The 14,104-nt window shown below is 43.0% G+C and overlaps 1 protein-coding gene across 5 annotated transcripts in view; it reads right to left on the bottom strand.

The window, feature by feature from the left end:
- The window catches only part of LOC118162674 (sodium channel protein type 5 subunit alpha-like), a 208,240-nt gene that overhangs the window by 66,279 nt on the left and 127,857 nt on the right, over positions 1 to 14,104 (bottom strand). For all 5 annotated transcript variants that reach the window (XM_035318995.1, XM_035318990.1, XM_035318992.1 and 2 more), the window contains one exon: positions 5,034 to 5,504. In XM_035318995.1, the coding sequence (XP_035174886.1) occupies positions 5,034 to 5,504 (471 nt within the window). The remainder of the gene's footprint in view (positions 1 to 5,033; positions 5,505 to 14,104) is intronic.

Genomic DNA, 14,104 nt, shown 5'->3' with positions numbered 1-14,104 from the left:
GGCATCATAGATTTTCTTCTCAGTAGGATGCCAGATCGAGGGCAGTAGTCAGAGTAAGGCAACACATGCAGCAGTTAAATTTAAGACAGGGGAGAAAGAAGTAACAGCCCTACTGGGCTGACTCAAACAACAAGAAAAGTTTAGAGCCATTTACTGACATTGTGCTAATGACGTTTGCTGACTGGAGGACCTCGTCAATGCAGAAAATGATCCAAATACCTTGCAGAAAGACACGGGTGTCCTTGAGGCCTGGGGTAATAGAAACAAGATGGAGTTCCATGGTGTAAGTGCAGGACACTGTGCTTTGGGGACGGATTGAGGATGTCAGCCTGGCATTACTCATCTGGAACCTCCTTTTAGTCTGTCATGGTGTTTTTTTTTTTGTTTTTTTTTTTTTTTTTTTTTTTTTTTTTCTGAACCACCAAGTGATGTTACTGTGGTAAAGGCACACACCGTTCTGGGCTATAGCTGTGGGCACCTTGCAGGGTAAGTAATAATAACATAGGAAGTTTGAAGACTTATTTATGTAATGTAAATGGTACAAACCCCTCTGATGTCTGGAAGTTTCAATGCAGTTAAACTGCAGGTGAGGTCTGGTAGGATCCCTGTGTCAGGTGGATTGCACACTGAATTGTCCCATCACCTTACTGTCCCACAAAGTGGTCCTTACTCCTGTAGGAGCCTGAAGTTTGATGTCGCCTATGAAAGATGGTCTTTATAAGCAATTATAGGAATGCTACAGAAGCTGAAGAAAACAATTTCCAAATTTTAATTACTTAGTAAGCCAAAGTGAGAACCCAAAAGAACCTTGAGATGATGCAACCAGAGCGTTGCTGTGGTTTTGGGAGTTGTTTCCCTGCTAGAACAACCCATATTTAAAATTATACATCTCAAAGAAAATGGAAATGTGGAAGAGAGTTTTCTTGCTCAGTCTCACTCTCTTTTGCCAGCTTCTCACACCTGCACTGACTTCTATTGCTCACCTTTTCTTTCTGACCCTTTCACCATATGTGTGAGTTACAGGTGTGTGCCTCTTGGCTCTCTGAGCTGGCAGAGCATCTCATTTACATCTCAGGAATCAAAGGAAGCCATCAGGTGGGCTTTCTCCTCCGGAACCCTCTTGATGACAGCGCCAAAAATGGGTAGCTTTAGGGAATAGGACTGCTGTCGATGTAAGCTCTGATGATAGAAATGGAAACTGAAATTTAAATGTACACATTTCTAAGGGTTTCTCATCATCTGAAAGTTCAGACTGCTACATCTAACACTGTGGGGTCACTGGTCTTAGCTGAGATGGCTTATGTTAGAGTAATTTTGTGACTTCCCCAGAGAGACAAGCACTGGTACAGGAGCTGTAAACTGAACTCATCCTCACCCTAAAATATCTCATTGGGATCAACAGTTTTGTAGTTCTGCTGGAGACCTGCCTCCCTTCTTTTCGCCTCAGAATATAGTCCAGGATCTTCAGCTGACACAGCAAATGGGAAGGACATGTAAGGATTGTGTAGGATCACCTAGCCACACACTTGAGAGGCATGCAACAAATATATTCCCTTTTCATACATTTCTTTTTGCCTCTTTCCCAATGCAGTTGCACCAAAATTTACATGCATGAGGTGGAAGGCAGGTTCTGGCAATATTGCCCAAGGGCTGCCAAATACCAGGTCACCCCACAACTTTAAAGTGAAGCAGGGTACATTTTCTTCACCCCAGCAGTAAATCTACATGCACATTCTCTTTGTACATGCTAAAATATTTAAATATGTAAAAATATGGATTATAATTAGGGGAAAAGTTAGAATATATTTGAATGTTTAACATACCCTTGGTAGTTCTTGTTTAATTTCTGTATGATGCCCTCTACACAAAAAGATACCTCACCGCAGTTGTGCCCTTTCAGTGCAATCATGTAAATTTTGCTTTTGTTCACGTTGTTCTTCCTTTGCGAGCTCTCTGTGGTTATAGTGACCATCCTGGAGGAAGGAGGTGAGGACCACAGCAGAGACGGGCTCACAGGATAAAGGCTTCTGACAGAGAGCAGGGAATTTTAACCCTCTGTGCCCCACAGGGCTGCCCTGGATAAAAAAGCTTGCACGTTGTAATAGCCACAATCCTGCACTCAAGCAACTGGGATTCAATATTGACCTCCAGCTGCAATAAATGCTTCTGCAGTAACCTATGTGTTGATAAAGGGCTTTTATTTATTTATTTATTTGTGGGTGCAGAGATGGTATGTTTTTGGAACGGGCACCACTGAAAATGACAGGTCTTTGAATCATTCAGAGTATGTTTTCCTACAGCTCTTCTCCTTACTGAGACATTTACAGCTGTGCAAATGCATTAGGGTTTTGCAGGAAAACAAATGCAAAGATCGTCCTGCATTTATCTGTTCTGCTGTTGAGCTTCTTCCTATTTTTATTTATTTATTATGCCAATACATTTTGAGTCTTTGAACTGGAGCCCTCTCACGTGCACATATTTTACTCTCTACACATCTGACAAAAGTGAGTGCTGGACATGTGAACTCGCTTCTTGTTGGGACCTTTCCAGCAGTAGTCCCCTAAGCTCTGCAGACAAAGGTTGAACACCATTGATCAGGGCTGCACACCAGGGAACAGCAGTGACCTGCAGCAGCTGCTTATCAAAGCCTGGAAAACACTGATGACAAAGCTAATGAATATATTTCTCAACCCCCTTCCTTCTACTTCATGCAAATGGTAACAGTGAACTACATTGCTTCACTAAAATCCAAATATTTCATGGCAATGCGACAATGCTAACCTAACGTTTATTGAATATTTCACAAAACGATGCAGTGTGCAAACTTAGCACTTTGGTTTGTTTCTCCTACTTGGTTTGTGTCTTTCCATTTGTTTCACTTGGAATCCTCAATATTTATGTTACGTATGATAACATTTCCATACTATCAGAAAAAATTGAAGGAGTTACGTTTTCTTAATATTTCCAGATCCATTTTTTATTCATAATGATCTATTTCATTAAAATGCCTATTTTTCTATTTGTTCCTTCATGACTCCAACAGATCTCACTAAAGCTAAATTAAAATAATTCCACATTTACTTTCTGAACAGCATAAAATGGACTTCCACCTGTCCCATGCCTACACACCCACACGGACACACTGTGAAGCTAAACAGAAGTCCACATTTCTATATTTTTAAGGTACTGTAAGCTGTAAAATTCCCAGCCCCTCCATGCTCCACACTAAAGTTTAGCTTGCAATTGTGACCACTTATTTACCTAGAAGAAGGTGGGGTGCAGTGACACACCATACACACGTGTGCAGATGCACACACTCGTGCTCTTCCAGCCCTCACGGACACTTACGCGCAAAGTTGCAACAAACTTTTCTCTGCATTGTAAAGGAAAAAGGTGAGAATTTTTACAACTGTGACTCTCTGTCAGACATAGCAGAAATGTGTTGATAAAAAAAAAAAAAGTCAAACAGAAAAAAAATCCTGAATTAAACACATCTACACACTATGATACATATTTATACCAGACAGTTCTGGTGGATTGGCTAATTCTAAGAAAGCCATCTACTGTGTATTTCACTTTTCAAGTGTACTCCTCTTGTAGGCTTAACTAATACAAGCCTGGGAATAGGAAAGACTTCAAAGAAAAAATATATATTATCCCTAGAAGTCAGCCTACTCGTGCCCCAAACGGTTTTAGGAATTCCTGCTTTATGTTCGGTTAGGAGAGGGAAGCAATGGACAGGACCTCACCAAAGCCTTGTCACTGAGCATACACCTACCCCACAAAAACCCCCGAAGACATAGCGACAGTCAGCTTTGTGTTTTCTCTTTCCTATGCTACCAACACTGATCCATGGATTATTTCCATAAACTTACTCCTTTTTTTTTTTTTTTTAAAAAAAAAAAGATACAAAATAGTCCCTAAAAGTGTTTGCCAAAAAAAACACACTTCTTTTTTTCTCTCTGGAAGTCTTCTCAGACAGTGGGGCTTGCTGATAGAGTTTTCCAACCCCTCCCTTGCCCTCCTGCTCCCCAAGGTCTGCTCAATGCCTAAGACCTGCTGGTGACCAGATGCACCAGCAGCAAAGAGATTCCCGCACTGAAGTAGCAGAAATTAACATTTAACAGCTGATTTGTGCCTGCCTCCCTGGCACCCTCAGAGCTTTTCTTTTCTTTTTTTTTTTTTTTTAGGACATCCCTTCTGTAAGGATTCCTTTACTTCAGATCTTTCTTCCCTTCAACCAGGTGATGGGGGATCTCTCCTGACAATTCAGTCTGAAATGAGAGCTTTGATCCAGAGCCTGCTGCACTCCACACATCTCCGCTGGCACCACAGGAGTGAGGGATCCACGTTAACTATATACGTTAAGGGGGGAGGACAGAAGGAAAACCATTCCCATACAGATTTTTCTTCTCCATTTTACACGAACATTTCAAACCACACACAAGTTTGCAGCCATTACTACTGAGAGCTCTTGGAAATACTAAAATGTGAAGACACCAAAGAACGGGTAAATAACTTTTTTTTTTTTCTTTTTCTTTTTTCCTGTCTGAATACTTATGACTCCATATGTTCTCACTTTCTCTGGCACAATGTCTTATCAGAATCTGCCTAGATTTATTTAACAGAAATACCTGGCCCTGGATTCCCATTACCCAAATCGAACCAAGCCATTCCCCAGTACTGTACACCAAGAAAATGCCCTGTAAGAATCAGAGGAACCTAAGGTTTGTTCTGTACCATTCCCATGATTCAGCTGAAAGAAAAACAGACTCCTGCGTGAGAAAGGTTTTAATTGCTCTTGTTAGAAGAATTAATCTCGACAAGCACAAATAATGCAAAGGAAGGGAATGCCTCTTGGAGACTGAATTTTGCTCTTGGATATGCAGGTGTAACTTCCTCTAAAGTTAACAACATATCAAAGGCAGGATTAGGCCATAGCACATTTGCATCATGAGCCATGGATCCAGAGCAAGGGTGGGAATAAAGGCCATCTTAATAAGATGCAGCTAACAAACATTTTTGTTGCCTACCTGCTCCATTTCCGTAAACGTGCTCTGCTCCTCATCTTCCTCCTCGATATCAGACTCTCCCACAGCAATAGGAACACAAATGGACAGGTCAGGATTGGTCATGAAATCATCATTGTCTGTAATTCCCAGGTGTTTCTCCCCATTTTTATTCATCCCATCCTCAGCATGGTTCTCTTTGTGATTCTCCATGTCTTTGCCAAACTCAGCAGTTGTGTGACTGTTCACGCAGTTGTTCAGGGCACCTGTATTCTGGGCAGCAAGCTTCATCATTGCCTTCTTTTCAGCTGTGGTCTTGGGATGCCGGAGGACATTGCAGCAAAAATCCCACGTCGTGCGTTTCACGTACTGAAGACCCCTGTTGATCCGAGCAAAAGCAAGCTGCAGGTTGTTCATCTCCCCATCCTCATCTGGTGCCGAAAGGTTGTCAGCACTGAAAGAGCTCAGCAGCAAGGCAAGGAACAGGTTGAGCACCTGAAACAAATAAAGTTAAAAGGAAATTAATGACTCTTGAATGTGGAGGGCAAATTTTGGTCATGGAAGCTTGAGGATCTGAGTCTTGTCTCATCTGTGCTGCACTAACACCACCAGCATTTGTGGGATTGCCTCTAATTATGGGTGGTTTCACTGGGAATGGAGGTCTGAAGACTTTTCCAAAAACATTAATTTCAGGTACAGAAGTTTAGTATGGACAAGTACCCACACTGATATTCCCTTTCTCCCTCCATCCCAAAAGACAAAAAAGAAAAGGAAAAGCTGAGAAACAGAATATGGGGTAAAATTTTCATTGGAAGCTCTGTAGTGTAAATATTCTCGTAAGCTGATATGAATGAATAATGAATTTCCTGTCATTGCTAGTACTTCATCTTGGTGAAAATCACTAATTGCAACAATTACTGACATCCAGAAGTGTACTGCTTACATGTGCAAAAAAAATAATATATATATATATGTATATAGGAATATTTTGCTCAGTGCGAATATTGTTTTTACATTTCATAGTACGTTATGATATACATACGCATGGCATTTAACCCTAATAGTATATTTGGAAACTTTAAAAAATATTTTTATGCATTTTCATGGATGCTCTTGATATATATAGCCTCTTGGCCTCAGAAAACTTACTGAGACAGTGAATAAATACCTAAGAGAACATACAGTTTCAAAACATTTGCCCTGTAGGAAAAAGGAACCATCACACCCTCAATTAATACGGCTAAAACCGAACAGGACTCACCCCCTAAGCAGGCGTGGTCCTGGAAATGCTGCTACTAACAAGGAAAAAAATATTTGAAGATATTCACAGGTGTTTGTAAGATCCAGACTGAAACAGAGACTTCAAGTTGGTTTCCTCTTACTTCTGCAACTTCACAACTACCTATCTGGGCTTGCAGAGAACTTTAGGATTAGATACAACTACACATTTCAGTAATATACTTGATATTTTAAGCTACATTTTTATGTGTCTTGCAGGTGATGATCGGCTGCTGCACATGTTATGTTGTACCTGTTTGTGGTCTAAGAGGGACTGAAGTACGGCTTGCATGCCAGACTGACAAGGACAAGAAGCTCACACCAGAGGGAGATGCTTGGGATGATGGGAATGGTGCAGAGGTGACTCAAACCAGTATCAACTAAAATATACTCACCCAAAATAACCTAGGACCAAACTGCCTGCTATCAACTCAGCTGCTGCCTGAACAAGGCTGATGGATGCCAGCAATGCAAGGGAGAGTTCAGTGTTGCAGCACTTCTGCCCTTGTAGCAACAAAAGAGATTTTGTGAAGATATCATCTCTGTTACCTCTTAGTGCTACGAGAAGTACTTGCAAGTCCCCTGGCTTCTGCCTTTCTCATTATATTTTACATTGATAAAGTCTGCTAGCCTGCAATAAACAGTATAAGTATAAAAAGTATATATAATTAACCAAGCCATACCAAACAGCCAGAAGCTTTTGCTGTGTCGTGTCGTCCCCCTTCTCCCCCCGCTCACCAACTCTTTCCTTCAAATATTCAGAACACAGGAGCTGGAATTTTGCAAACTACCCTGGTCTTAATCACTCTGGTGACATTTTATTTCAAGTGTCCTGTCAGTGCTGTTTCATAATGTACTCGTTGCAATCACCATGATTATGAACGAAAGCAGTCAGCAGCGCTGCAGATGCCCGTGTCCATTACAAACTACCGAATACAGCAATGCTTTACTGTGCACAGCCCTGCTCAAAAATAAAATGAGATTAAAGCTAATTGTTTCTTAGCTGGTCCATCGTATTGGAGTGTCACTGAAAGCTTGCACGGGTCTCCTCTTGATCACTGTGGTTGTTCAGTCATTCATCTCATATCCCATTCGGAGGTACTGCAGGTGATGTTCTCCAATAGGTGGTTCACAACCCAGGCACTGGATATATTGCCAAGCAGGTGGGAGACCAGCTACAAACAAGTTTCGGGCAGAATCTCTTTAGCCATTTGCAAGAAAATTTGATTGAGGGATGGGGTCTCAGAGATATACAGATTGATACAAGCATCCTGAAAATAAGCACCTGTGCAGAATGGGACACTGCCCAGGCCATCAGTGTAGGCAGAGGTTGGATTGTGTCTCCTTCCCAGCCTAGGGACATGTGGAGGAGCAGGAGGATGGAAGGAGAGAAATGCAGAACAAAAGTCTTCTGGACTGTATAGTTTCAATTCAGTTACTTTAGAGGTGTCTGTTGATGTTTGACGCTGAGACATCAGCACCCTACCTACACGAGATGTGTGTTCTCCTGAAGCTGCAACTAACATCCAAGCAGGGCATGACAGGACATCACAGCAGGCACCAGGCTGATGGCGTTTAGGGAACGGACACGTGCTTCAAGGACAGCAGCTGCCTCCACAAACCACCAAAACTTGGCACTCGAATGGGCATCTAAGCCCTGTTTCAATCAGAAGAGGCTCACAGGACAGTCAACAGAGCCTGAAAAAATACAGGTGACCCCATTAGGGGCTGTGTGCAGTTGTCAGTAGGTAGCCATGAAGTGCCAACTGACTCCGGCATGGGCAGAAGGTAACTTGGGCTGGTGCTACATGCTATTAATAAGAAAACTGCACCTAGTTGGAGGCCAGGATGGACACCCTACAGCATCCCCAGTAGCACTAGATAAAACTGAGCCAAGTCTGAGATCTCCAGACTGCAGTGGAAGCTTGCACCCCCTCCCCGTACATAAACACCTCCATGTAGGCATGCAGATTTTGCTGTTTGAAGATGAATTTCCTCCTATGTTATGCTGTGAGAAAAATTGTTTGAAATGCCTTGTTTTACTTTTTCATATTTATTTCAGATGTCAAACTACAGTTACAGAAGTCTATCCAGATACACTTACAGGTGTGTATAATAGGTGGTAACGCACTTACTGTTGTTATTTACCACGGCTTATCAAGGCAATGTTGTTTGCTTCCCTGAAACACAGCTGACATTTTGCACAAAGTGCTATTTGCACTTCATGCTTTTAGCCAAAAGTACGTCTCAAATATCATTCCCCCTTTCCTTTATGAGCAGGTAACCTCGGAGGTGTATTGCTGGGAGTTCAAATAGAGTGAACTGCTGTATAAGCACTTTTATGTTTACTTATTCCCCCCATTTCACTGTACACTGCATTTTCTAGAAAAAAAAAAAAATGCTCAACCCATGACACACCACGTTTCCTGTAAAAGGTTGCTAATAATATCCAGTCCTCCTGGTTGCCAACGCAATGCTTTCAGTTTAAGTAAAAGCAAACTAAAGACTAATTCAGTCTTCAAAAGCAATGGTAGATTTGCATGTCCATCTGGATCCCCTTGAAAAGGGATCTGCTTTCCAGTGACACCGACCATCCTGTCTCTGAAAGCAGGTTGCTTTTTCAGTCTTTGAGGTTAGGAATCAAATGACAGATGCACTCAGAGAAACCCCAAATCCTTTAGCATAATGATGTTAAGCATTTACCCTAATGACAGTACATCATGCTTTCACAGGCTTTCTCACTTTTAATGCCTTCCCAAAGCCACCAACTCTGGTTATGCCATTATAAGGCACCAAGGATCAGATTCATCCAGCCTAATGTCAGGTGCCTCCCTGAGGTGCTTAAGCTGGAGTTTTCCTAGGATGTCTGTAGGGGGTAGAGCCAGTCTGGCAGCCTAGGAGATGCTGAAGAGCTGAACCATCTCTGCAGATGCCTAATGAAGTCTAGGCTAATGTGACCTCTTAATTAGACTGAAGCTAAGGCACTAACGGGTGCAGAGCAAATAACTAACACAACTTGCCAAACCCAGCCATCACAGGAAGCAACCAGACAGCTAAATTTTACATGACACCTTTTGCTCAAACCTCCTTGAAAAATAGCTTTCCTCAAACTCTGATGCTGAAGTTAAAATACTTCAGGAGCAAAAGCCTGTGACTACTGCCTCATTTCCTTTCCATTCCTGTATTTACCTTGATTTGGCAAAAATGGAATGTTATAAATCTTTATGTATTTAGCCCTCCATCTATCATTCAGTTAAACAATGTGCAGCCCTTGCAGTCCCTTGCTGTTCCTGTACGTTGATCCAGCAATGTGTTTCTACCCTGCGCTCTCATTGGGATCACTGAGGCGGAGGGCATTTGGCACCTCGCTCAGCACTGCACTGAACATAGGCTGAAATCTCTCCATTGACTCTAAGGGCATTTCCCAGAAGATTTAAAATAATTCTGCAGATTTGAGTAATTCTGATCAGCTAAGATCAAGAACAGTGTTCCACCTGCACAAAATCAATGGCAGGGTTAAACCACCTCCAAGGCAAGGTTTTCAGCTGATGGTATTGTCTGATTACAGAGGATCTGATATGAGCTCACTTTTGTGGCTTCTCCTGTCAGCACACTGCCAGCTTGTCCTGACAGCACACTGCCAACAAAACAAGACAGTCTGATTTCCAAACCCCCAGTCTTTCCCACCGAGCAGCAACTAAGGCCAGATGTTTCCATCTGCACCAAACTGGACAAATCCTAGCAGGCTGGAGTCAGAAGGGAACTTTTCAGGGGGGATGTTCACTAAATACAGCAGTCTGGGTACTGCTGTCAAAAGCACTTATTTTGCCCGCAGGACCTTTCAAACAACTGAAAATATTCAGATTGAAGATGTGTATTGTCATCTCCACTGCAGGAGATGGAGGATAGGAAGGACAGCTGAGGGCAGCTATGAGGACCTACATTACCTGAGGGTGCTTTCCCATGGAAGAGGGCTCTCCTAGGAGCCAGTTAAGCAATTTTTTTCTGTGACAACAGGGTCCAGAGCAGAAAACATGCTGAATCAATGAATTCTGTCATGAGAAAGGAAAAATAAAAATGATAAAATAATAATAATAACAAAAACATTTAAAACAAATGGTATCCCTGTGTCAGTACGTTGTCACTGCTGTCACTAAGCTGCACACAAAAGTCAGGGCAGAGCAGCATGGTGGGGTACCTGATGGGATCATGACTACTCATCTGGTACCTTTTTTTTGTGGATAAAACAGTACCTGTAAACTTCAACCTATTCAATACCACCTCTCTGGCAGTGTCTATTAGCACAGACCAGCATGAAGATCCCTGACCAATATAAAAACCTGCTTTTCTTCCTCCCTGATTGTTTTCTGATGGCAGTGGACATCTGCACTGCTCTTCAGCCACCACAGGTGGGAAAGATTCTCTTAGGTGAGACCTTCTAGCAAGCCTAATACAATACACATCATTTATTTAATTTTTGTTTGCTGTAGCAAAATCCAAGAAGCTACAAAGAACAACTGCTCATAAAGGGGCTTTCACTGCACCAAGGAAGTATGAGTTATAAGCTTCAGCCAGAGACCTGCAGCAACAGGCCATCTAGTCCATCTCTCTGCAGCTGGAGGATTATTTCCTTCCTTCGAAGTACATTTTCCAATCTTTTGTACTTTTTCATCCTTGGGCAAAGTTTACCGAGAGAGTACTTCTGCAAAAAGCAATTTACATGAACAGTTATTTTCTATATTCCCCTTTCTATTATTTCAGCCATTTGTGCTGGATAAGAGGCTTATGTCTTCCCAGCCCAGTTTCTCTTTATCCTGTATTCAATTCATAATCCCAGGCTTGTGATAGCTTGGTTTCTTGCTGTCAAAATGATCATGATATCGCAAGAACGCCACGAGGTTCTTCTGGCTGGGTGCAGGCAAGGAGACAAGGACAAATCTTCTGTTCCTTGCCCAAGATCAGCAAGGAAAACATGTGGAAACGGATATGGATTTCCTGCCTTGCAGCCATGCAGCTTCCTTAGTGGACCGTGTTTGGTCCTACAGGGCAGACTAGCAGTTGTAGATGAGATGTTTGTGGGGAACTGCAATACCGGTTTGTTTACATAGGATATTTTTCTTATCAACTCCATGTTAACCTGTTTGGGGAATAACAGGTTTATCTGTTTAAATACAAAAAATAATAATAATGAAAACAATGCAGCAAAATCATCTTCTTTTCATGTAAGATCAATAAAATACTTCATGATGGTAATGAAAGCAGATGTTCTGCATGGGAAAGAAAAATGGAAGCAGTATGATAGCAGAATTCACCTGTAATTTAAAGTGGATATAACTTCAGTCTTATCACATGAATTATTTCCATTTTCCCCCAGGAAGAAGAGAAGGCCTGAATCTTCCCCCAGCCTCACAGCTACCTGTGTACCTTTTTCCTGCCTGCACAAAAGACTTGTCAAAGGCAGCACGCTTGAAAAGCGCAGTCCTGGGGTACGCCTGGTGGTCACACGTGCCTGTCAAAGGCACCTGGGGTTCCCTTTACAGGAAGGTTACTCCCAGTCCGAATAATTAGACAAGCCTGGGCCCAAGGTGTCTCATCCTGAAACTGATGGCTGCACAGGTGAGATGAAACGAAGGAGTAAAAGTGCCTTTGCTCCCCAGTTACCAGTAACAATAGGAAGGGTGGCTGATACAGGTGTAGCCATCTGCATGGTTGACTTCAGAAACCAGGTAAGACGAATGGCTTCCCCCAGCCCATCACCATTTTTGTGCTATTTACCGTAAAGCTAAGAGTTTTCATGATTGTCTTCCACTTCAGGTATTGACGTGACATTTCCCTGTGGTTTCAGCAGGCTCTCGTGTGCCCGATTGCCTTTGTGTGGCACGAGGCAGGGCAGTGATGCTAGGTGTCAGCTGGCCTCGCCCGTGTCCGATGGTGTTTGAACGGCCACCCCATTCCTCTCGGGGCTTGAAGGGGTATGTATAATTAATGGGCCAGACTCCTCGGTGCTGTTCTCAACACTTTACACAGGGAATAAATCTGCTTGAGTAATGGAAGGGTAGATTAGGCCCATTAATTACACTTCACAGCACCTTTGTGTCACAGAGGGGTTTTCTGAGGTCACTTTAAGCTGCCATTCATCTCTGCCTGACTTCAGTGGAGATACAAAGCCGGCAAAGTACAGGGATCTGCCAGGCCTACCATGGGTACATCCTTCTGAGAGCAGGAAGCAGGCAAAGGCCACCACGTAAAATTGCTCCTGCTGCCAGCCTGAGAGGCTGACCCTCATGGTGGAAATGTTTTTTCAGAGGGGAAGACTGAGTGGGGAGGTGAGGCTGGTGCTTCCCCAACTCCCATCCTGCATGGACCAGCCCCTAATTTCTGCCTCCCCTCATCTCCAGCCTCTGCAACACCTCGCCTCCATCCTCTTCACGGTGGCACACAGATTTGGAGGAACCCATGGCACTGCTTGCCCAGCCTGGAGGATCTCCTGTGTTGCCACATATTTTTGATCTGTTATCCACCTGCATGGGTATAAACCTGCATACAAACTGTACTGCTCCAAGTTCTGGTCAAGATTACTGAAATAAATTTAAATGTCTTATTTGCTGATGGACTTCCAGGGTTTTTTGAAGGCAAGCCCCTTAGAAAACCCAGAAGACAAGCCTCTGGAAACCAAGCGCTCCCTGATCTGAAAATCTTAGTCTCCAAGTCTGAATTTGGAGAGGAGGGTGGGACGGTGAGCAGAGACAGATATCTTCTTCCCACTGCTAAAGCCACAGTATAAAACTAAACATGTTCCCACAGGTTTTTCATCAGATATCACAACACAAATTCACCAGCATAGCAAGAGCTCCACCAGGGCTGCTGAGGACTTCTCAAACCAGTCTAGATAGACAGAAGTGCTATCAGACAAGCCCAGTTGCAAACCTCTCCTAGAAAGACAACCGTGTCCAAGATGTCAAAGGCTCAACAGAACCCAAAGGCCTTATGGAAGTTACAGAAAGTTTATTGATTATGAACCAAGAGACTACAGTTACCTTGTGCTAAATGAAGAGAATTGTTTACCTGCCATGGTGATGAGGATGTGAAGACAACTGGAAAGGAAGATAGGCTTGGACTAACATTTTTAAACTCTTACATTTTTAAGAGCTTTTGCTATTGCTGCTCCCAGCAAGGAGTGTTTATGGATGAGGAACACCCATGTTATCCTTGGAATAATTTCACTGCTCATATGCAAATTCCACCTCATTGGCTGTCGTACCAATTACCACAAAATGACCAGACACAAGAAAGAAACTCATTGTAGAAAGGCAGAGACCACACCAGTCCCAACCCTGCAAAGCTGGGCACACAAAGAGGACATTGCACAGTCAAGGCAGAGTGGGATCTGGCCCATGCAGCCCTGACCACAGCAGCAGCTCTGGATGCTGAAACAGAGAAGTGCAGGGGCACACACAGTCAGCACTCCAGGTCTTTCCCCCATCCCTCCTTCTTGGAGTCTTCCCTTTAAAACACAGATCCTACACCCGAAGCGGGGACACCCAACTTTGATCAAATACTGCATTCAGTTTTCCATTCAGTTTTCTACAGGTCATTGCGTCCCTGGGGCAGTCAGGACTGGAGATCAACAGAAAGAGGTGATTCCCATTGACACGTGGCATAAAACGTCTGGGGAAAGGTAAGCTGCAGAGAACCAAAAGGGGAAAATGAAAAAACAACAGCAGAATAACAGAGAGAGAAACCCAGTGATAATGGCTACGGTAACAAATTACTTCCCTGCAGCCAATATATTGCAGCAAAGCAAAATCAATATGAGT

This window comes from Oxyura jamaicensis, chromosome 2 (assembly GCF_011077185.1).
Source record: "Oxyura jamaicensis isolate SHBP4307 breed ruddy duck chromosome 2, BPBGC_Ojam_1.0, whole genome shotgun sequence".
In the NCBI taxonomy this organism is placed as follows: domain Eukaryota; kingdom Metazoa; phylum Chordata; class Aves; order Anseriformes; family Anatidae; genus Oxyura; species Oxyura jamaicensis.
This window is presented reverse-complemented; position numbering and strand designations above follow the sequence as displayed.